This window comes from Lytechinus pictus, chromosome 3 (genome assembly GCF_037042905.1).
Source record: "Lytechinus pictus isolate F3 Inbred chromosome 3, Lp3.0, whole genome shotgun sequence".
NCBI classification, from domain to species: domain Eukaryota; kingdom Metazoa; phylum Echinodermata; class Echinoidea; order Temnopleuroida; family Toxopneustidae; genus Lytechinus; species Lytechinus pictus.
In genome coordinates, this window is record NC_087247.1 from 42,678,387 (window position 1) to 42,704,188 (window position 25,802).

General features: G+C 36.0%; 1 protein-coding gene across 3 annotated transcripts; it reads right to left on the reverse strand.

Moving 5' to 3' along the window:
- Positions 1-164: 164 nt before the first annotated feature.
- LOC129257196 (GATOR1 complex protein NPRL2-like) lies at positions 165-23,579 on the reverse strand. Of its 3 annotated transcripts, none has more exons than XM_064097113.1 (13): positions 23,488-23,575; positions 22,395-22,553; positions 20,794-20,887; positions 19,552-19,643; positions 18,307-18,475; positions 14,468-14,576; positions 13,100-13,236; positions 12,458-12,555; positions 11,834-11,870; positions 5,876-5,969; positions 5,075-5,192; positions 4,747-4,857; positions 165-3,959 (listed from the first exon to the last, which is right to left on the reverse strand). In XM_064097113.1, exons 3-13 carry the CDS (start codon positions 20,875-20,877, stop codon positions 3,845-3,847), a joined length of 1,164 nt encoding a protein of 387 aa, XP_063953183.1. In that variant the 5' UTR covers positions 20,878-20,887; positions 22,395-22,553; positions 23,488-23,575; the 3' UTR covers positions 165-3,844. The 3 variants fall into 3 exon arrangements, with proteins under 3 accessions (XP_063953183.1, XP_063953184.1, XP_054751448.1); XM_064097114.1 differs by lacking the exons at positions 22,395-22,553; positions 23,488-23,575 and adding exons at positions 22,874-22,994; positions 23,169-23,265; XM_054895473.2 differs by lacking the exon at positions 22,395-22,553 and having other exon boundaries at positions 23,488-23,579.
- Positions 23,580-25,802: the final 2,223 nt, after the last annotated feature.

A 25,802-nucleotide genomic window follows, 5' to 3' on the forward strand; every position in this document is an offset into this window, starting at 1 on the left:
TGATACTTATGACAGTTACCAGTAAGAGTAAATAGTTAATTATAAACTTTACACAGTAAGTAGACATATCCTTTCATCAAAATGACAGATTAGGTTCTGCATACTGAGCTTTGTGTGGATCAAAACAGCAAAGAACCATGTTCACAATGCAACTCGTATATATATATGATTATATAAATAGGATTTATTATGATAAATAAACACATTGAACAAATTCTTGTTTGGACAAATATTGATATGTTTATTTCCTTCCTCACATTCTTTGTTTTTCCTCCAAGATTGGACTTTCATATGTGAAGAATTCATGTATTCAGCTACTGATCAAGTGTAGGGATGTACAACATTAAGAAAAGGACTCCATCTTACAAGAGTTACATATACAAATTTATCTTATCAATCTCAACTGGAAATCCATCCATACCATATTTTTTTCCCCAAGAAATTTGCACAATCTCCTTTGTAAACAGAGAATCGCACTGAAAGAGAACAATGAATGTTTGAATATACAGCATATCAAGAAAATACTTTGAACAAATTTGCATTTCAGATGTTGACATTGCTGGCCATCCATAGATGTGGTTGATTGGATCAATCGTAACTCTTTGTAAGACAGGGCCATGACTTCTTTACATCAAATTTATCAGCTTTGACTCAATTTTTACCCCCCCGCCCCCAAGAAGTTTGAAGGGGGTATATAGGAATCAGCTTACGGTTGGGCTGTCCGTTCCAAATCTTGCGCATCAAACTACTTCCTCAGTTTTTAACCAAATCTCATGAAACTTGGAACACATATTGGTGTTGGGGTGAAGATGCGCAAGACACATTTTTCGCATGTGTCAGAAATAGCATTGTCATGGTAACGGTATATTTTGGCAAAAAATTAGGTAACAATCTTTCAGCTCAAACTACTTAGTCAGCTTTTATCAAATTCTCATGAAATTTGGCACACACATTGGTATTGATGTAAAGATGTGCAAGAAACATTTTTTTATGCGGGTGTCAGAAATTGTGTTGCCATGGTAATGACATATTGCAAATAATTGGGTAAAAAAACTTGCAGTTTAATTACTTCAATTTTCGACCAATTCTCATGAAATTTGGCTTACACATTGGTTTCGAGGTGAAAATGTGCAAGATGGATATTTTGTGTGTCGGAAATCATGTTGCCATGGTAACAACATATTATATGCCCAAAATTAGATAACAATCTTGCGGCTCAAACTACTTCCATCAGTTTTTAACCAATTCTCAAGATATTTTGCGCACACATAGGTCTTAGGGTTAAGATGGACAAGACATATTTTTTCCATGTGTTGGAAACTGTTGCCATGGTAACGGTGTAGGTATTAATCACCTTCAGTGATAGTTCTAGTTTCTCATAAATCCCTGTACCACACACATCTCACAACAGTAATTTTCCAAACCATTGGTATCTCCAAGGTGCTTGGCTCGAGTCAGAGCCTTCAACCAATTGAAAATACTTACACAGCACCAATTTTTCCCAATGACGATGAAAAATGCCATGATATTGATACAAACATTTTAATTGTGGTTCAATGAATCCATAACAAACAAAGGGTGAAAAAGCATTATATCCATTGAGGATTTGGTATAGTGCCTACTTCTTGCAGCAACCGCGTAGCCAGGATTTAATTTTGGAGGGGGCGGTAAGTGCATGCCAACATACAGAGTGCGCAAAACGCACTCCCGGGGGGGGGGGAGGTGCAGGGAGGGGGGAGTTTTGCCCCACTCGCGCAAAGTAGCATCACAGATCTCATCAAATTCAAATCAAAAGAAGACGTCTCTTGCTTCTCTAGTACCTAAATTTAATTCAAATGCTGAGATTTTAAGAAAAAATGTTTTTGAAAGAAATTATGAGCACCCCAAATATGGGAAAAGATTGAGCAATTTGAAATAATTCCTCTTCCCACATGAAGCATGGAAGCTTTGTTTTATAAAAATTGAGAACAGAAGTTGCATAAAATGCCTTCCTTGCTCAGATCAGATTTGATAGCAAAAGATTTAGCCATACACTTGCAAAACAGAGTGTAAGATATGTAAACAAGGAGGAAATATTCCTTCCTGCGAAATTTCAAAATTTCTCTGAAAACTCTACCTGCTCTAATTTTGATATTTTTTAGATTATAGAACTTGAATATGAAAAAAAAATAGCACAAAATGTGAAAGAGATGATGCAAGCTACAAAAGGGATTTTTCTTTTCCCATGCATGGGAAGCACGGAAACCTTTGTGATTTATTTTGGAAGAAACACAAAATTGTGCAATTTTGCTCATATTAAGTGCTTCCTTTTGTGCGATTAGGAAACTTCAGAAATATTCATAGTTTCAAATTGATGGCCCAAAACAAGACAGAAGATGGATGTGCAGCGATGTAGGATAAAGTTTCGATGTATAAACTTTTGCATATAGCACGGCGCGAATTTAATGCCTGCCCCCTTGAGCAGATACTTGCCAAAATTGGTTGCTGAAAAGCAGGAATAGCATATGCAGGGAGTGGCGGCATGTTTACCTGCTCTGACCAGAAGAGGTAATTTTGCGTCAATGCACTTAAAAAAATACTTTTGATATTCTAAACCAATGTATACTTTATAATTGCTGGCAAGAAATATACAAGTCCTACAGCCGGAGAGGGGGAAAAACAGAGTAGAAAAAAAGGGTGGGAAAGAAGGGGGAAAGGCATTTTCAATATCTATCCCGCAAAATTTTGTATGAAGAGATAGAAGAATGACCTGTTTAGGTTTTTATTCTTTTGACAAAAAATAAGGAAAAACAATAAAGCAACACCTTTCTTCCCTTTCCCCTTTTTTGGGACGTTTTGGAGGGCCACTGCCCCCCCCCCCCTCCCCCGGCTACATGCCTGCCTTGCAGTTACAGAGTGTTTTAAATAGTGCACTGTTTCCATCAGTCCATAGAGGCCCTTACAACACAGAGAGCTCTGTCAAAATAATACCCTTATAATTCACGAAAGTTTAACATCATTAATGCTTTCATCAGCTGGCACAGTAGTATGCTGCACCACATTTCAGACTATGGTTTGGGAAGAACAGTTTTAAACTGTTCAGTCACTCAAAATCATAGGTGACCAGCCACCTCAAAACCATAATAACTCACTAGCTAAGGTTCTCTGTAAATAGCAAAATTAGTAATTTGGTCTTCAAATGCAAAAAATTAGAAAATAGCTCCCTCTAAATTTCTTCTTCAGGAAAGCAAGGACTTGAGTGGGTTATTGCTAATCAATTATGACAAGTTATATATCATTGTAAAGCTTTGGATGCACATAATCAAGTTCAATGAAAATCTTCAACTTCATTTTGGCCTTTTTGGGTGAGTTTTAGAGTGGCTGGTCACATAGGTCCTTATAACGACTGTCACTCAATCAACGGCTGACAAAGTTGCAACTTTCATTTCCAGTTGATTACACCTCTCACAATTCTATCCATATCCTAATGGCATAGACCCATGATAAATAGCATTAATGAGATGCTGATTATCCAGATTCTTATTCAGTGGTTTACCCAGGCTTTGGCTCCAGCTGCTAAACGGAGCTTGGTGCTTTCAAGGAATTAATCCTGTTGGGTATCCATTTACCTCAGCTGGGTTAAATGTAGAGCTCATGTGGATGAATTTCCAACTGAAGGAAATTACAATGTGGCTCGGATACAAACCAAAGACCCTCTGTTTCAAAGCCTGGACACTAATCCACTGGGCCACATAACTCCACAACCCCTCCCATAGTATACACATCAGTTCCTATTATTCAGCTGCTCTAAATCACAGGACCCTGTATGAAAGATCAGTTCATCAACAGCTGTCAACGGAGACTATCATTTCCAGCAGACTGAAACATCCACATCTTTCTCCACTTGCTCATCTAATTCCTTGTGGCTCATTCCTGTCCCACAACAAATCTCATCAAAATTTAGCTTTCCTTGCATCCACCTGTAAAAAAACAAAAAATATACTAGGTCATGTTAGTAAAAATTATATTGGAAGTGACATACGTAGCAAAGATTTAATAAATTTTATGATTTGGTAACTTAAAATATACAGTATATGTTTGTTATCATGAACGTGGAGAGAAAAGCTGGGAGAAGTCAAAGCAAAAAGTTCTAAATCATGTATCAGACCATTTTTTTAATGGAGATGACAAAGTCCCACCACTGTAAGTGGCAGGCATTCCAAAAAACAATGGGGAAGCTGCCCTTCGCCCAGAGTAGGTGGGGTACTAGAATATTCTATGCCAAGGGACATTATATGTTCCCCTATAAAGTTTAAAATTTGCACTGTAAAGTCAATCAAACAATTCTGGAAAAGCAATCACAAGTAGTCTCCCAAATGAAGCATGAAGGGATGTCTTGTAATCAGCGCCGGATATGTCTGAATGATCAAATAATTATTAGACTCGCCAGACAGAAGTAACTACTTTCTCACTTTGAACATAATTTAAAAGCATGTTACATTTTTGTTTGCATTTAACAATCATGAGACCTTTTTTTGAGTCTAGGAATTGGGAATGCTGAGAACTTTGGCAACCCCAAGAGTAAGTGATGATCATGAGTTCTATCAAATTGTGCTTTCCAATTTTTTTTTTAACTACCGGAAACAACTTGATATTATAAATAGATTATCATTGTTATCATTATCATTATTATCTGAAACACTTGATGTCAAACCTCACAGCAACTTCTTAAGATTGTCTATACAAATCATCAAATATGAAACATACCTGTCTAGATTTCTCCCAGCATTGTATTGCATATCAGCAGTTGGCAGCTTGACAGGGTATTTATGTAGTCTTCTAATCAGCCCTTTTACTACTCCAAATTGAATGAGATGTCTGAAATATAAATATGAATTATAATACCACTGTTTACAAGATTTTTAACCAAGAAAAAGAAAATCATAGTACTGACAAAACCACGATCAGGTTTTTTTTTTTTTTTTTTTTTTTTGGGGGGGGCAAGAAATGACACTTCCAAGGATAAATAGAAATCAAGGCGGCTGGAACATACCTTGCATGTGTATGATTCTCTTCAAATAAAGAATGAACTCACCTTTCACATATATTGAGTGCTCTAGGATTGTGTCTCATACACAGATCTCTGACTGTCATCCCAGGGCAAAGTGAACTATACAGTAGCATCACAGATCTCAAGGTTGGAGGATTGTAACCTGATACAATGATGAAAAGGTGAAACTTGTCATTACTGATTGCTGTGAACAGCACAGGCATTCTGTGTAAAAACCAATGGCCACTGACTTAAATATTTATTTGATCATACATGGATACATATTAAGAGAATAAAGTGATCCAATGCTTCACCATCATTATGATTATCACCATCCTTATTTCTATCATAATCGTAACAACAAAATTTAATTAGAGTTCACTGTGACTTCTGAAGATTGACTTGAATAGTCAGAACATATAATTAAATTTCTAGCGCCATGATAGTTTTTGGATGGTGGGTGCAAAAAAAAACATTAAATTAAATGGTTCTTTTTTCTCAATAGATGACATCAATCACAATCACTAAAAAACATTAAATTAAATGGTTCTTTTTTCTCAATAGATGACATCAATCACAATCACTAAAAAACATTAAATTAAATGGTTCTTTTTTCTCAATAGATGACATCAATCACAATCATTTTATCTATTACCAATAATCACGTATCAAATTAAGAAGTTAGGGGTGTACGTGTGACAGCAAAATAGACAGGCAAAGAGAGAGAGAAAGACAGACTCTGAGAGAAGAGTAAAAGAGAGAGAGAGAGAGAGAGAGAAAGAGATAGTTGGGGGTGGAACAAGTGTTCTAACAAGACAGAAAACAAGAAAGAGAATGAAAGATTACCTGGGAGAGTTACATATTCAATACACTCTCTTTGTAGCTGGGAGTTCTCCATGAGGCTGTTGATAGATGGTTGCACTATGTAAACATTAGAATACTGTAACAAAGGACAAACAAAGAGAAAACTGCTAACTACAACTATATCTGTGCAACAAGAATTTTATTTAACCATATTGACCAGAAGTAGGAATTGGAGGGTCTCTGTATTGAGCCTTTACGAAGTTGGCTCATGAGCAAATTTTCCTTAATGATTGTTCTCCTTTTAGGTCGTATCAGGATATGCACCCAACATGATATGTAATATTATTTGCCTGCGGTACGTTTGTATAGCAGGCAAATGTTGTTTTATCGTTTTAATGTATTCATTCTTACGCCGTGGTCCGGCGCCTTGATTGAAAGGAAGAATGGGCACAATGGTATGCATGACAGGTGTCATAGATGAACACGCTATAGGGCGTGGCAATGGAAAGTGTATGTGTAAATCATTCTAGCTTGTGACAGCACCAAGACAACATGGAGCCGACCGCAGTAGCCAGTTTTGTGGACTCGAAAATACGTGAAAGCCAGGCGGGCTTACTTACGCAGCTTGATACTCTTATTACTAATAAACTCGGGGCTTTTCAGCAACGCATCAGTGACACTCAACGTGATTTGAGTGAGGCTCAAATCGCAAAGATTGAAGATATGAGCAAGGATCAATACAAATTTCGCAAACGCGGCAACGAAGAACAGTATAAAGTTAACGTGAAGGTTACGAGGAAACTCAAGGAGGCTGACGCAATTTTGAAAGATGATGACATCACGGGAAAAGCTGAAGCGCAACTGAAAATCAGTGAAGGTATTCAGATTTTAGAGCACAGGCAGAAACTGATTAAAATAGCGGACAGTTCAGATGGGGGCTGGAACACGGTTGATGAATACGAGAAGAACAGTTTGGCGGCAGATTCCGATGACGAGAAGCGTCTTATTCGTGCAGAATCGCGAGCTCAGCGGAAGAAAAAGAGCAGGGACTTAGGAAGGAAGAAACCATTCGTTTCTAGATTCACGCCTTATAAATCAGCATACGGGGGCAGAGGTTCGAGCATCAGCACAAGTTTTGGACCACCTTTGCAGTCACAGGAGCCGCCGAGAGCTACGCGTTTGTTCGCTGGCAGGAAGCCTGGCTCGTGTTTCGCCTGTGGCAAGGCGGGGCACTGGAGGGCTGAGTGCAGAGAGATGGGCGGTGATGCCTCACAGAATGCAAAGTTAAGTGAAAATTATCTCACATTAAATTTGACAAATCGTGCCTCAGAGGCCATAAAGAAAGCTTTGTTTGTTGGCACTTCAAAATGTGCAGATACAGTGTCATCTCCTGTAGGGAGATTACGTGAAAACCTTGAGTCTTGGGCAAATATAAATGCTAATGAGGTGGTAATGGATGTGATAGAGCATGGATATAAATTGCCATTTTATTCTGATCCAGAAAGAGTGGATTTGACAAATAATCGTTCGGCATTAGATAATTCTAAGTTTGTTGAAGAAGAGATCAGTAGATTGTTAGAGAAAGGTTGTGTTTCACAGGTTAATGAGAATCCCTTGATCATAAATCCTTTGACCGTATCTGATAACAAGGGTAAATTACGTTTGGTATTGGACTGTAGGCATATTAATCCTCATTTATTTAAGGATAAATTTAAGTATGAAGATTCAACTGTTGTGGCAGATATTTTTGGAAAAGGTGATTTTGTGTTTACATTTGACCTTAAAAGCGCTTACCATCATGTCGAAATTATTGAGGAACATAGGCGGTATTTGGGTTTTGCATGGGAAAGTAATGGTGTAAGGAAATTTTATGTTTTCAACGTATTGCCATTTGGTATTTCGACGGCAGGATATGTATTCACGAAGGTCATGAAGACAGTTGTAGGTCATTGGAGGGAGCAAGGGCATAAAGCAGTACTTTTTCTGGATGATGGTATTGCTGGTCATGGGGATTTGGAAGGGGCCAGATTGTTGAGCGTAAAAGTTCAAAATGATCTCAAAAGTCTAGGTTTTCTTCTTGCGGAAGATAAGTGCAACTGGGAACCGAATCCTTGTGCAACATGGCTCGGGCTTGATTGGGATTTTCAAAATGATGTTGTGAAGGTATCTACTAGAAGAATTGATGATTTAAAGGTGGCGATTAAATATTTAATTGATAAAGTTCAGAATCTCAATGCGAGTTTGATACCAGTTCGACTGTTAGCAAGTATTCTGGGTAAGATTGTTTCTATGCATACAGTGATGCAACATTTAGTACAGTTAATGACAAGGGAAGCATTTAAGTGTGTGAATAGTAGAGCCAGTTGGAACGCTTATGTTTTGATAACACCAAATGTGCTGAAGGAATTGTTCTTTTGGAGAGACAATATTGATATTTTGAATAGTTCTTCCATTTCAGGGGTAGTAATGTATGACCGTTCGGTATATACAGATGCTTCTGGTTTTGGTTATGGAGGTTATGTCGTAGAATGTGAAAATTCAGAACTCATGGGAGTTTGGTCAGAATCTGAGAGGATTCAAAGCTCCACCTGGAGGGAGCTGGAAGCTGTTGTGAGAATGGCTTTATCTTGTAAAAGTAGCCTGGAAGGGCATAGTGTACGGTGGTACACCGATAATAAAAATGTGGCAAAAATTGTGAATGCAGGCAGTAGAAATTCTGTTCTGCAAAGTAAAGCAATGGAGATTCGCAGAATATGTGAAGAAACAGGAATGAAGATTGACCCGGTTTGGATACCGAGGACTGAAAACAAATGGGCCGATCATTTGAGTAGGACGGCTGATAGTGATGATTGGCATATAAGCTGGAGTTTATTTCTACAACTAGATGCTAGATGGGGTCCGCATGAAGTTGATAGGTTTGCGTGTAACTATAATGCTAAATGTGAAAGGTTCAATTCAAAATGGTGGTGTAGAGGGACAAGTGGTATTGACACTTTTTGCCAAAGTTGGACAGATGGTCTAAATTGGTGGGTACCACCACCCCGTTTGATTGCTAAAACTGTGGATAAGTTGTTTCGGGAAAAAGCAAATGGCTCTTTAATTCTGCCACTTTGGAGATCTGCGCCATATTGGTCGAAGGTATGGAATGGGTCGGAATTCTATTATTTCATTAAAGATTATGAGATCTTGAATTCTGATGTTGTCAAGAAAGGAAAAGGGAATAATGGAATATTTGGCAGCAAGAAGAGTAAATTTTCCATGATAGCGCTCAAAGTACGTTTTTAGTTGTGTTTCATATTTATTTTTTCCAGATCTAGGTGTCCAGGAGAGAATTCAGGGAGAGATCGAGGCAGCTGGGATTAAATCGGACAAGTTTTCTGAGCTTTCCAGGATTATGGCTCAGCAGATGTTGGACGCTAAGAGTGAAAGCACTACAAAGAGGTATCGTTCGGGTTTTGATAGATGGAAGACATTTATTTTAGCGGAAGGAGGTGATCCTTTACCAGCACAGCCGATTCATGTCGCTTTATACATTTCTAGTTTAATGAATCAAGGGTCTTCAGTCAGTGTTGTGCAATCCGCTTTATATTCAATTAAATGGGCACACAGTATGATTGGAGCAAGTGATCCTACTGAAAATTCTTTTGTTAAAAACTTGATGGAGAGCGCAAAAAGACAATCATCGAAACCGGTTGTGAAGAAGGACATAGTGACATCTGAACAAATCATTGAATTATGTGAAAAATACAAAGGGAGTAAAGACATTGTAGTGTGGAGAGATCTCGCTTATATAGTACTTAGTTATTCTGGTTTTTTGAGATCTGATGAAGTATTATCTTTAAAGGGAGCTGATATTGAATTTCAGGGAGATTTTATGTTAATTCATATCCGTAAGAGCAAAACGGATCAATATCGTCAGGGTAATTCTGTTGTAATTAGTATGGGGCAGACGAGTGCTTGTCCTGTTAGCGTCTTGAAAACTTATGTTGAAATGGGGAACATAAATGTAGCTTCAGGGTCTGATGAGTATGTTTTTAGACCATTGTATTGTAACAAAGGAAAAAAGGGGCTAACAAAGAAAAACAAGCCCATTAGTTATACAAGGGCCCGTGAAACAGTTTTGGCCCGGTTACGAGAAGTTTGCGGTACTGCAAATTTAGGTCTTCATTCTTTAAGAGCTGGTGGAGCTACGGCAGCGGCCAGGGCTTCGGTACCAGATAGGATGTGGAAGAGGCATGGAAGGTGGAGAAGCGAAAAGGCCAAAGATGGCTATGTTGAAGATAGTATGGAGCATAGGCTATTGGTTTCTAAATCTTTACATTTGTAGGATAAACATGTATATACATGTGTTTCATATGGTTATGTTTTATTTGGGTTAACAAGGTAGTCGTTTGAAAAATCATCAAAGATAATAATAATATTTGGTGGGAGTATGGTCGGAAATTTTTGATGTACATATTAGATGACGATAAATCTAATTTGTTTTCTGTGGCAGAGTTTATACACGAGCACTACGATAATGTCTAAATTTGTACGAAAATCAGTATAGAACATTTTAGATATAAATGTTTAATTTGTTTTCATATTTTAATAATTGCCTTTAAAAATGAAATTTTTCAGGCTAAGGATTATTTATTTTGTTAAATTGGTATTGCTGCAGATACAATTGAGTAACTATTAGGTTTTTTCGTGAATTTCCTCAAGCTCGTTATAGCTTTTGTTCCCGTTCTTTGAAATTCTAGTCGTCCCACAAGCTATCCCTCAATATATATTGTATATTGTGTATTTTGTTTTGGTTGGTTGGGAGGGATGGAAGTATAATGTAGGAGTGTAGAGAAATGGCGTTTTTTGTTTCGGATGTTTGTAAGATGTTGATTTAATAGAGAAGACTATTATTTGCCTGCGGTACGTTTGTATAGCAGGCAAATGTTGTTTTATCGTTTTAATGTATTCATTCTTACGCCGTGGTCCGGCGCCTTGATTGAAAGGAAGAATGGGCACAATGGTATGCATGACAGGTGTCATAGATGAACACGCTATAGGGCGTGGCAATGGAAAGTGTATGTGTAAATCATTCTAGCTTGTGACAGCACCAAGACAAATTTATCATATTGTTATATAAATTTGCTTTATGCATTTTAGTTTTGGGCCTGGGGTTTTTCAGAGTTTTTTAGCTCATTGAGTTTTATCTATGTTTTTTCATCCTGGGCGTACACATTCATTCGTATAAGATGAGCGAATGTGATTGACCAATCATTTGTTTTTGAGGATAAATATGTATGAGCATTTGTATCAATGATTTGATGTTATTTGTATATGTTCTCGTTTGTGTTTCACGACAACTTGGCAAGTAAAATGGTCGACTCTAGTCGTCCCACAAGGGGGGTTTTGCAAAAGTCTCTCACAGTTTTTCCAGAGTTTTTTGCTCATCGAGTTTTACCTCTGGTTTTTTCAACTGGTCTGACTTGTCGCATAATATAGGATAAGAGGTCGGTTCATTTGTCACTGTTACTCTACAATACACGATGTATTTTATGTCATTATAGATTCCTAATATCTATCAAGAACGGTGTTCTGCAAGTTCGATATTTGTTTTATCATGTACAATAAAAACGGTCGGTCGGCTCCTAGTCGTCCCACAAGCTATCCCTCAATATATATTGTATATTGTGTATTTTGTTTTGGTTGGTTGGGAGGGATGGAAGTATAATGTAGGAGTGTAGAGAAATGGCGTTTTTTGTTTCGGATGTTTGTAAGATGTTGATTTAATAGAGAAGACCATAAGCTTTCCATTAGCTCACTGGCTTTATGCATTTGGCAAAATGTTAACTCAGTTTTCTTTGTGATATTAAAGGAAACTTCTCACCTGGTACTCTGGTAAGAAGGTGAAGTGATGAGGTTTTTTTTTTCATTTTATATTTGTTTGTATATGATATCAATCTGTTTATCTTTATTATCATGTTTCATTAAATTACCATTTTTCATAGATCATATATTTACCTGAAAGATAGGAACAATAGTGATGACTCCATAGTACCTGAAAATGAAAAAAAAATCATGGAATTCATTAACGAAGAATATTCCAATTCAACTTGGGTGTTTAATTACTCATTCTAATTCACAAAAGACTGTCTGGTAAACCAATATCTGATCCATTAGCTATATATTTTTAAAATATCTAGCACGGTGAAAATGTTTTAACTGTTGTGATAAGCCTGACCAACAAGGCAAATTCCCTAATGTTGTGAATTTTCATTTAGATTAAAGCTGGATACTGATTTCTTTTAATACACAATTGAGTTTTTCTATATGGCGTTCACACTTTTCTATTTCATTGTGGTTTTATGAGACTCGAATACAAATCTGAAATCAAAACCTGAGATACTGTCTGATGACATTTATTGTGTCTAAATGATGGGTAGTAAAATTATTTGTTGTTGCTTTTTTTAACCAATACAAAGAATCCTGCATGACCAAATTTAATAGTAAAACAATGCACTTCTTTACAAATCTTTTCAGTAGGTTTATATGACATTCCAGTTTGCTCTTTTCAGAATACAAAGCAATATTTGAATATAGAATTATATTGGTAAAATATCTTAGGTAAATGTATGTATTACTTACAGCAAGTTTTGAAGGCAGATCTTGACTAGATTCAAATCAACATCTGCTTCAACAGCTATCCTTTGAACATGATTTACTCCATCAATATATTGAAGAATCTAACGGGAAACAACACATAAAATGGTAAATGATTTAATTAGTTAGAATTTCGGATCGGATTACAGGATCATTAAAAATCCCACAAACTTTACTCAGAAAAACTACACATCAGAATCAGTTAAAGACCACCGTAGAGGGAAAAGAAACTTCCTCTCGAGACAAAGGCCTTTTTTAAAGAGAAACTACCGTACAATCAAGTGAAATTTTGAATTAAGTCTTAATCGACAGGCCATCCGTAAATGCAGGTTAGGCTGTAGATACCTATTTCATTGTGAAGTCTCACAGTAATTTTTGTTTTTACTTCATAGGAGAAACTTTCAGTGTGGCCTTTACAGGCAAGTAACCAATAAAGGCAGGTTAGATTATAGATAACTGGGGGTGTTTCATAAAGCTGTTCATAAGCTACAAATAACTTTACCAACAACTGGTGATCCTTTCTTGCGGTAAATGATACACATCAGATTTACATTGGTACGGATTTAGTTCCTAGAAAAGGGTAACTAATCACTAAAAGCCGCTCAAAATTATGAAAAACCCAGTCACCTGTTGTGATGTAAGGTCCCACTGTGTGTTATCATAATGTTCTTTACTGCACAGGAACATAGGAACATGGTGCTCTAAGACAGACTGTGGTTCTTTGGTAGGTGGTACAATCTTCAGATGAATGGTGTTAGAATCATCTGCCAAGAAAAGAAAAATTTGTTAAAATAGACAAGAGCAGCTCAGAATTACAAAAATATTGAAATATCCTGACATTGAAAATTCAATGAAGACACCAATGGGTTCATTACTACTACAGATATTACATAAAATGCGTTTTTATAATTTATAACAATAAAGCCTCTTCAAAGTCTTAAAAATCAATTGTTGAAAAAATCCAGACATCCCTATGACTGCAGTCCAATAATTATTCACATGAACAATATCACATTATTTTGATTTGACAGATGGTAATGATTGAAAACCTACAGATGAACTATTGCGCAAGCCTAAAACTGATCTTTCATAATCTACCCAGCAGTAAATGGATTACCATGACTGTATTGTTGTTACAGGAAAATGAAACCTTTAGAACAAGAAAGCTTGTGCAAAAACAGAAAAACCAAAGTATCAACCAAAGTAAATAATAAGAAAGTTATGAGCATTTGAAGTATAGATCATAATTGCAATGTAGATCCTCCCATTGGCAATGCAACAAAGATGAGTGATGTCACATGTGAACAACTTTCCCATTAGTTTTTTTAAATATATATTTCACTTAAACTGCCCCCTTTATCACATCTATCAGTAGATCATAAGAGCATAAAGAGATATATTGGGGTATTTTATACTCCATCAAAGGGATATTTGTTCACATACGACATCACACATCTTTGTTGCATTGCCAATGGGAGGATCTCCATATAGCATTAGAGATCCAATATCAAAATGCTCATAACTTTTTTATTATTTGTCTGATTTTTCTCAAACTTTCTTTGATCTTTTTCTTTGATTTTTCTGTTTCCACACAAGCCCACTTGTTTCAAAGGTTTCATTCCCCTTTAAACATCCCTTTCCTTTATTCCCTCACATCAAGCCCACAGCCAGTCACAATCGTCTTCAGACTACAAACATATATAATTTTCTTTATATATATATTTTCTTTAGATGACTAATTCATTTCAGAAGTACATATTTTGCTATTTGAATATCAATTATTTCCACATGAGAAAATTTCAAAGAAAAAAAAAAGAATTGGAACTTGCAAGAGACATTTGATAATATACTACAAGCAGTAATTTAATTCCAGATACTGTACCTTTATGTCTTGATTTCTGAATTAGAACTCTGTCACATTAGCTGAATGGTGGTTTCAGGCACCAAACAATAAGTAAATAATCATATTACTAATCATCACTAATTACCACTCACTTATTGGTACTGAACATTTTCCAAACTCATTCAGATGAGTAAGAAGTTTCTCCAATATATCTGGCACTCTGCACTTGGTTTCCTCATTTGAGAGAAAGGCGCATTCCAGCTGTGAACAAATCAAGACACTAAATAAATTCTCCATGGAAAATTTCAATAAACATAATACAATAAAAAAGCAACACATATTTTATGCATACTTACAAAAGAAAAAAAAAACGGTTGGTATATGTTGGACTCACTGTCAATTTAATTTTTCTTCTTTCTTGAGTAAAGGATAGCTAGTCTTCCACATAGAAATTGCATTTCCATTTTCATCTTCTTTTTTTTTGGGGGGGGGGGGGTCAGAAGAGCATGTGTGATTTATCAATCATAATACAAAAATCATAGAGTTCTGCTTTATGCATCTTTTTTTAAAGTAGGCCTAACATTTATATAATAAATATATTAAAAATATCAATCAAATCAAACCCAATATTTAAGTTTTTTGCATTGCAATGCTCGCAGTATTTTAAAGAATCATGAAAATTTTGATATACTTTTATCCTCACTGAATTTTAAATGCTCAATAATTGGCATATCGGAAACCTGGTTAAATGCTAAATCACCTCCACTTTTTTAATTGGATGGTTACAATCTAGTTCGAAAAGACCGCTCAAATGGTAGGGGTGGTGGAGTGATGTTTTACGTTCAGGACTCTCTATCCTTCAAAACTAGGAACGACCTCTCATTAACGAGAGGAGCTGATGAAAGTTTATGCATTAAGGTTGATCTTCCTGATGGAAAGAAATGTGTAGTTTGTCTAATATATAGACCACCAACCACAGATGTGACTAACTTTCTTGCTGATCTTGAATGCCTCATGTCAACTGTTAACTCATCTGGTAAATCGGTCTGTGTGATGGGTGATTTCAATATTGATCTTTTATCCAAATCCAATCACTCCCTTAGCTTCCAAAGTATCGTCGATTCAAATGCATTCAATATCATGATTGATAAGCCAACCAGGATTAGCAATCATTCATCTTCATTAATAGATAATATCCTTGTAAAGGCGTCTCATTGTCATTTTGAGTCTGGATTGTTTTATTCTGAAATATCTGATCATCTTCCTGTGTTCTGTATAATGTATGGTGTTAAAATTGGCAATTTACCGAAAATACGAGATGTACATACATGTAAAGGGAAGAGAAGGATCACTAATGAAGGGATCAATAATCTTAACACAGATTTACTTTCAATAGATTGGGAGGACGTTCTCACCACTAGTGATGTTAATAGAGCTTATGACAATTTCTGGACCAGATTCCATTTCTTTTTCAATAAACACTTTCCATATAAAAAATCAATCAATAAGAAAAGAGGATATCACCCATGGATAACCAGGGGAATTATGCAGTCAATAAAGAGGAGAAATGTTCTTTATAAGCGTAGTATTAAGGATAAAACGGATGAAAATATAAATAAATACAAGAAATATAGGAACAAATTGACAACAATCATACGTTGCTCTCGTAAGTCACATTATTCCTCACAGTTTGAACGAGTAAGGGGAAATATTTCCTCTACTTGGAAAACTGTGAAAGATATATTAGGTAAGCGAAATAATCCAAATACCCCAAACAAGTTTATTCATGTTGGAAAGGAATTTACCTCAGCAGATGCAATTGCAAATACATTTAACAACTATTTTGCAAATGTTGGTCCAAATCAAGCTAAGACAATAGATACACATGGTACCAATTTTAGGAAATACCTGCATAACTCGTCACAATCTTCCATCTTCTTTAAGCCAACTGATTATCTTGAAATTCTGAATATAGTGCGTACTCTTAAAAATAGTTACTCTTGTGGTTATGATGAATTAAGCACGTCCTTGTTAAAGCAGATTATCGGTTCAATTATAACCCCGGTGGTACACATCTGTAACCTATCTTTGTCAACAGGAGTATTTCCCTCTAGTTTCAAACTTGCCAAAGTGGTTCCAATTCACAAAAAAGACAATACAGCGACTGTATCTAATTATAGACCAATCTCAATACTACCCAGTTTTTCCAAAGTTTTAGAGAGAATTGTCTATAACAGGCTTTATAAATTTCTGGATGATCATAAGTATTTGAATTCTGAACAATATGGATTTAGACTATCCAATTCCACTGACCTTGCACTATTGAAGTTTTATGATCGTGTTTCAACTGCCTTAGCAGCTCGCGAGCATGTTGTTGGTGTATTCATGGATCTCAGCAAAGCTTTTGATACACTTGATCACTCGATTCTACTTTGTAAATTGGACCACTATGGAATACGAGGTGTCGCACAACAATGGTTTTCAAGTTATTTATCTCTTAGAAGACAATATACTCATTACAAGGGTACTGACTCAGATGTTTCTTCTTTAACATGTGGTGTCCCACAGGGGTCTATTCTAGGCCCACTACTATTTCTCATTTACATTAATGATATTTGTGATGTTTCAGCTGCTTTGCATTACACTTTATTTGCAGATGATACTAATGTTTTCATTTCACATCGTGATGTAAATGTTCTAGAGCACATGCTGAATTCAGAACTTCCGAAGCTGACATTATGGTTCAGGAGTAACCTATTATCCCTGAATTTAGGAAAAACAAATTTTGTTCATTTTCAGGGGAGGAAATCTACTGGTAACAAACAAATAAGCATTAAAGTAGATGGGGTTGAAATAGAACAAAGGCAGCGTACACAGTTTCTAGGTGTGTATGTTAATCAGAAACTAGACTGGAGTGATCATGTCACTCATATTGTTACCAAAATTTCTAGAAATATTGGTGTATTATATAGGGTAAAAACATTTGTTAATGATAGGAAATTATTGATGATATACAATACTCTTGTACTGCCACATATTTCATATTGCAATGTTCTTTGGGCTACATCTAAAGTGTCAACTACCAATATATTTCTCCTGCAAAAGAAAGCAGTTCGCATATGTACTGGGTCTGGTTACAGAGACCATACAAATCCCTTATTTGTAAAGCTGAAGTGCTTGAAGGTAGAAGATATACATTTTTTGCAAACTGCCTTATTTATGTTTCGTTTTAATGCCAATATGCTACCTGACTCATTTTCTTCAATGTTTCAGCCTAACAGCACTGTCCATTCATATAGCACAAGACAGTCATCGAACATACATTTGGTTAATCCCCGCACCGCATTAGCTCATAAATCAATCAGACACCGTGGTTCAGATGTTTGGAATTCTCTTCCACATAATATTCGAAATTTGAAAACCTCACATTCTTTTAAATTGGCTGTAAAGCACAATCTCCTTTCAAAATTACAGAATCTGTAAAGTGCTAGTAACGTACATGTATACATGTATTTTGTTTTCTTTCTTCTATTCGTAACTGAAGATTAAGAATTTAACTTCGTTGAATTACTATACCATATATTCATAACAATTTAAAACTTAATTGTTATATCTCGGCAGTCTATCACTTTTACATTCTTCTCTTTCTTTCTTCTCTTCCTTATTCTTACATTTTTATTTTGTTTTCTTTGATGCAAAACCAGTTTAAAGGTGATTCAACCAATCAAGCTTTTAGCTTATGTTGTAACACCTTTGTATGTTCATTATTTACTTGTGTTTCATATATATATTTATATATTATCTGTGTATTATTTTACATTGTACATTGTGAACATGCATGAATAAATAAATAAAATAAATAAATAAAATAGATACCTCCTCAGACTTCATCCCCTGTCTCCCAACACAATGGCTAACCAAGCAAAAAAGCAGAAAGGAAATAATTTCATTAATAGACCTAATCCCTTTGAACACAAGCAGTGAAACCTACCTCGAGTGTTGTGAAGTAGGCAGACAACTTTTTTACCAGTGTCTCGTAAGGTGATACATCTGTATTAGAGTCACATACAAAACAGACGTTGAAGAGATACTCATTCCTGGCATACTTGTCATCTCGGATGCAGCTGGGCCATCCAATCACTTTACCCTGTTTGACATTACTAGCAGGAAAAAAATAGAACAAAGGTGTTAAATGAACAGATCCTACAATGCAATTGATTTCTTTTTCTTTTGCCTATAGGTTAGTTTTGTTATTTTTACCTTCTTTATTTCTTTGTAACTGTCTGGGATTTACCTTTGAAAGGTCCGTGGCCTTTGTCAAATTTGGCACATTTGTATTTGTATGTTTCTTTATCTGTGCCAAGAATTATTGCCCGAATTCACAAAGGTGGTTTTGAAAACCCACGGTTGAGTCCATGGTTTATGCAGATTTCCTGTATTAATTACGTTTAATTCAGTGCGTATCGGGCGCGTGTATCAAAAATGTCCAATGCTGATGCGCGCTTTTGTCATAGTGCGCCAAATTGACGCCTGTTGCCGTGGTTATCCTTGCTCTTTTATTCATAAGTCCACTGTTTTGAATAATGAGTCCACTCTTAAAACAGTGGATTCATGAATAAAATAGCGTATCTTACCATGGTAACAGGCGTCAATTTGGCGTACTATGACAAAAACGCGCATCAGCATTGGACATTTTTTATACACGCGCCCGATACGCGCTAAATTAGGCGTAATTAATACAGGAAATCTGCATAAACCATGGATTCAACTATGGGTTTTCAAAACCACCTTTGTGAATTCGGGCCAATGTTATTTTATACCTATTTTACTGTTGAAATCATATGTACCTGGTTTTGAATTTTTTTGCAAATGTGAAATAAGCTTATATACCTATTGGCTATTTCCCATGAATTTAAAGTTACACTCAATTATACAATTCGCTGTTATAAGATCAGCTATATTTGTTTAGCATGAGAGAATAGGAGAGATAAAAAAGATTTGGGGATTTGATCTGAAAAAAAAAGAGCAGCCCAACACCACGAAGACATGAAAGGATCGTCATCATGGCATAAAATAAATTGGGAATAAAAGTGACAATATAAATTTCTCATGTGAAATCTATCATAATTGGGGAAATATATCACATATATCATTTGACATTCCAACAAATAAGAACACAACTCATACAGGTAATTAAATTTTGTTTTGAATATTTGCAAGAGCTCTGCAAACTTACACGGTGATGAGCTTGTCTTGTAATTCAGGCTTTGGGATGATGTAGACAGAGACTATATCAAAAAGCTCCCTAGAAAAGTAATCATCTGGAACCTGCAGGTGAAAGGCAATGTACGTATTTCACAGCAAAATGCAATTTAGACTCTGTGAAACTTCATCATCAGGTAAAACCGATCATCATTCTTCAATATCATCATCATCATATTAAACCACAACCACCAACAAAATCATCATCATTATCATCAAGGTTGGAATTTGCCTAGATGGAATAAATCTGTCTATAGACCTCTCTTATTTGGCCTGTCTGGTTTTTTTTTTTTTTTTTTTTTTTTTTACATACATATATGGATTAGAAACAAAACAACAGAAAATAACTCTCCCTCTCCACTAAACCCAAATGCATTAGTTTATAAAAATAATCCATCAAGTTCTGTAAAGTTCTGTACTGACCACAACCTGAATGTATTTAGGAAACATCTGAAGAAGGAGGAGGGGAAGACAGAGATGGAAGGATAAAGGAAGATAAGAAGAAAATATGAATGTCATATAGGCCTAAATCATTCAATAGGCTTCATCCAACACCCTTTCAAAAATATGCTAACAACTGCTGTAAAATGTTGCATGGAAGCCAGATAAACAATCCCCGATTTACTTTTTTTAAACATCTATTTAGAGTTTTTTTTTCTTACAGTGGCTAACCAATTGGTGAATAAATGACTATAGTTGATATTATTTTTCATGATGAAAAGCTTAATTAAAACTACATGCAGCCATCAATCTCAGATGTTTTGTATATGAAATGGGACTTAACTAATATGCAATCAATAATATAAGAATAATATTCTGTGATAGTATGCAGTGTGGGTGTCGCATTTCTCCCCAGGGTCTCACTTTTTGCCCCAAAACTTAGAAGTTTGCCAAATCTATGAGAGTCAAATCTTGGGAAATCAACATTTACTGCAATATTTACCTTAGTATATCCATAGAGCTCTGTAATAGCTCTATGGTATATCTATAGTCTGTTAACAAACAAAGATATTTTGTTCAGTCCAAATATTAAGAGTTAGGCCTACAAGGTTATATATCTGAAAGATGAAAAGTGTCATGTTTCTCCCTGGACTCCCTGACTGTGTTTGTCATTTGGTGAGTGTACAATGCAGTAGCATACAGTTAAAAAAAATAGCCCAGTTCTACTAATTTCTTGAAAGTTTGAACATCTTATCAAAATTTTTAGTAGATCTACCTGATACGTGATTTTAGGTCCAGCTTGTGGGTGAAATTCACTGAAGAAGATGCATTTCAGTTTACCTGCAGGTAAAGCTGCCATACTTTTGAGTCTGTAAATGAAAAAAATAAAGAAGAAAGGAATTATTACATTATCGCAGACACATCTATTTTAGGTTAGTATGACAGTGTGTCCAAACGTAATATGTGATATCTCGTCTATGTTCATTTACTAAGTATCTACTTCTAAAAAAACATTTAAGGCTTGTGAATCTGACACTACCATACACTAACACAAAAATAGACTCCCTAACCTAAAGTTATACCTTGAAACGTCAATTCTTTTAGATGAAATAAGTAGGCCTATTCATGAAAATGTAGGATGGTTATTTTGTAATTTTCCTATTTTGTTCATTTTCTTTAACTTGTGTTTTCTTCATTTCTGTTCTGTCTAGACTTGTGTTCTTTTGCATTTCTTTTCAGCACTGCCCTTGCAGTCTGAACTTAGGTTATTTGAGTTTATATGACACCTAGATAGATCCTTGTGAATTGATTGGTTGTTTGATATCATTCATTCAGCCCATTTTGCTATTACGTCATCAACCATGCAATTTTGGATCCATACGATTTTGTCCATTACACGCGCGCACAGAGACTGCAGGCTGCAGGGACGTACTACTTGTGTTTCCAGTGCACATGTTGTAATGATGTAACAATCAGCAGACCGAACTCTTGCATCGAAATTCATAAATTTCATATGAAAAAAGGTAAATTTTTAGGTTTCATATAAACCAAATAATGATTTTTTTTTTCAATCGTGCAATGGAAAGAATACTTCATTCGGTTAAAGATGAAATGAATGATCCATTCAACTCAGCGATCATTTCATCTTTCACCTCATGAAGTATTCTGTCCATTGCACTCATAAACATTCATTATTTGTATATTAATTATATTCAGTTTTCATTCATCCTCCGATCTCCACATTGGATTCTTTTCCTCCGATTCTCTTTTGTCCTTCTCTATTCAGGTGTTCCACTCATTCAATCCCCCACCTGACTCCTTAGTTTCTAATGCCATTATTACATAATCACCAAGACATCTTTTATCACCTTCATCTTATTGTACATTGGTTTATACAATGAATTGGATTACTACATTTCAGTTGGGTTCTTCTATTTTCTTTAATTTCATTGGTTAGTTTTTTATAATGATTTAAACAATGTTGTTACTGTAGCAACAATTTTGATGTGGGCCGAGGAAGGCCAAAGGTATAAATAGAGTATTTTAATACATGAACAGACACAGATACAACACTACAGATCCAGTCTCTTTGTTTAGTTATTCTCTGTCTTCTGTTCCTGATATGTTGTTTGCTGTTATTGTTAAGTTCCTGAGTTATGCTGTTTTAAAACTGATTTTTTTATTCTCAAGTAGGTGTTTAGTTTTAATTCCTACAAAAATATTGACATAATACGAGTAAATTTGAAATTTGTCACCTTTCCGATAATTCTTTTTTTTTTTCAGAGCAGATAGATCTAGGCTACTAGGCCCGAGAGCCAGATCTATCAAGGCCTATATAGTCTATAAAAAGTACTATGAGTAAAATGTGTTACTAACCAAAATTTGTTGTCCTGTGCTTGTCTTTTGTTTCTATAGACCTCCAAAGCATACAAAATTAATGTCATGCTTTTTTAACAACCATTTCCAGTAGGCTGGGGGGTCGGGTGTCCGGACACTTTATCTTTTTGAAGCCTTCTTTTTTGTCTGTGGATTACACTAAAAATATGAATTCAATACTTGTAATCATATTCTGTTTTGTTCTTTATAATATTTCCTAACGTTTTGTACTAAAAATTGATGAAACTTCGCTTGTAATTTTTTCCAAATGACTTTCTAAAATTGATCGTCCGGACACACAACAACTGGGTATACTGCTCACACTCTTCGACTTGCATATTGAGACTGCGATAGACAGCGAAACGCCTTGACCTAGTATTTCACATTTTCCTCAATCAATTTTGAACTCTTAGTCTTAGTCTTACTATACATTTGATCTTGCCATCAATTTGGTAGATATCTAAATTTATATAAAATACCCAGTCGACAGTCTCGGATGATTTGGGCTTCAGTGACTTCAGTCTCTGTACTTATTGCCGCTGAACCCTGTCCCTGGGCACTGAAGTAAACTCTGACTCTGTAGGCTCCACTCGATAAAGTCTAAAGTAAAGAGACGGATTTCGAATTGACAATTCAGCTTATGTGGCCATGGCATGGCCATGGGCATGGCATAGCATGTCGGTTTGTTCTCACGTAATGAGAAGAATCCACATCTATTCCAGCCAGGAAACCCTTCCTATTCAATGTGTGCCCATGCAATTTTCTATGTCATACTCATAGGACATAGATCACGATGCATGCCCTGCCCGCGCCCATGCCATGGCTGGCTGGCCGGCTAGCGCCTAGCTCTGGAGCCTGGCCCGGTGGTAGTGTTCACGTCACCAAGCCAGCCGGGCCGGGCGGCAGGGGGCGTGCCCGTGCGTTCGGCCGGTCATGCAGCGCAGCAGCATAGCGCAAGAAAGGATGATGTTAGGACAGAGTTTCAAACTGCATGTCCCTCGAGCTCGGCTGATTGTAGGATAAACCAGATTTTTAAGGTAAGACAGTTAATGCTAAGGTTAAGGCTAAGGTGGAATGAAAAGTTCGTATTTACCGTAAATTCTGAAATGAGCAACTTGGCTACCCAAAGTCTCACTCCTCCTCCTGATCCTGAGAAGATCGAAGTGCGAATATGAACGGCTGCGCTTCAAGCAGGCGGCCCGCGATTTAGCTAATGTGTGCTTTGGATACAATTATCACAGAAATGTGTTATTTCTCGCTTCTTTTCGTGCATCAAAAATCACACGCATTGGTGATACAAAATGGTCTCTTGAATGTTAGAAAGTTGAATATATCACCCTTCTGTGCTGCGAGCACACACACGTACACGAGTAGAGAGGTGACTTATTTCAGGATAAGGCCAAAAAATCTGTATTCTGAGAATTTCTTGTATCTTTCCTTATAAGGCTTAAATTTTCTTGTAACTTTCATCTTTCCCGGGGGCGGGGGGGGGGGGGGGGGTCAAATATATTGCTGTACACAGTATGGTGAGACTACCAATACCACATATCGCGACCACCTCTTTTGAAACCGACCACCTTGCGCGCGTTAAAATTATTGCGTATTACAAACGATACGCGCGGGAGGGTAGGCGCAGTGTCCATAGAAACGGTATGAATCGATTTTACGAGAAAAAAAGAAGCAACAAAAAGTAAAAATTTAGTAGAATTAATCAAAATTGTATTGACCAAACCCAAACCCCGCTGAAAAACCAAGAAATCCGATAGGAAACGGCTTTAGAACAAATACCCGTCGTCAATCATCAAATCATGTGCCGGAGCTCGCACTGGAAGTAGTGAGACGATCATTTAGCATGTTGACATCATGATCATAGAAATGATTTGGAAGAGTAAAAATATTTCGCCACCGCGACAAGAATCGGCCGTAAACTTAGTGTATCGCGGGTGGTCGGTTTCAAAAGACGGGTGCAAATGAGCAAATGTAAAATCGTCGTATTCGTTTTTTGTCGATATATACGAGGATTGAATCGGAGTCGCCGAGCGAAATATGGGAATCTGATCTGCTCAATTTTCTGCACAAATGAGACGAAAACTGGGTAAAATTGATGAATATTTTCGCAGATGCTTAGAAGATTAGGTGGGAGTTAAGGGGTAGTTCCAACCATATGCATTAATAAGAACCTTGGGCCTGTTGCATGACGAGTACGACATGAGCGATACGTAGGAACGTCCTAGGACCATTCTTCCGAGATAGGAAGATTGGCGACAAATCAGCGGTTTCCGTTTCACGAAGGCAATTTAGTCTTCCAAGTCCGCGACATCGTTTGATATCGATAGTATCGGAAAAAATATTTAGTCTTCATCGTCACCTGAACCTTTTAGTTTCATTTCGGAATGACAACTTTTCATAAAATCATAAATTTCAATAAAAGGAGATCAAATAATGTTTTATTTATTACTGATTGTAGAATTGATGTATACTATGGAGCTTACTTTATGAGGTAAAAAGATACAAAAACTTTAAAGATTCACAAACAAAACTGGATAAAATCGAAATTTTCATTATTTCCCTTATTTAGAACATGATGTCCTTTTAGAGACACCTTTCATTGATATTGCAACGAAATAGACCCTTGTCCAACATAAAAATTGATTTAACTAAGTAATTTCGACATTGTATTAGTTCAACATTCTGAATTTTTATTGAATACTTAGTTATAATGATAATTTTGCAAATCATGCGTTAAATGTTATTTGTTGAGATAAAAATAGGGTTTGAATGGATTAAACAAAATCAACATGTCTGATTGTATGAGACTAAAAAAGAAATGTGAGAGGCTGCGTGTGAAAAATCTAATTTATTTATTTTATTTGTCAGATATAACGCAAGAAATACAAATGTGAGTGTTTAGAGTACACATACCTCATCAGTTGCATGATGAGTAACCGAAGACAAGGAAAATATGAAAATTGCTGCAAACATGTCCAAGTGGATAAAGTAGTGCTTTGCAATAATAATTAAAACATAGAAAAATGTGTGAATCAATCCGCAATGGAAAAAATGCTATTTACAGAAATAATGCTAAAAATTACAACGATCATAAACGTTGGTCATATTAAAGTTGATCACTTTATGGAAGTTTATATAAGAATATAAGGTTTAAGAATATGAAAAATATATATGTTCAACATTTCAAAGTTAAGGAGTAGAGACTACATTATGACATAGGGGCCGATAGGGCTTACCCTACTATTTAATATGCGCCTCTAGGTATGGACTTTCCATAATCTTTTCTTTTATAGGTACAATGAATTCATCTTCATTTGTAATGATTGTGATGGATTCTTAAGCTATATGAGCCTAATCTGTATCTTAAATTCAATTAGCTATTTTGTTACTGCAGAATTT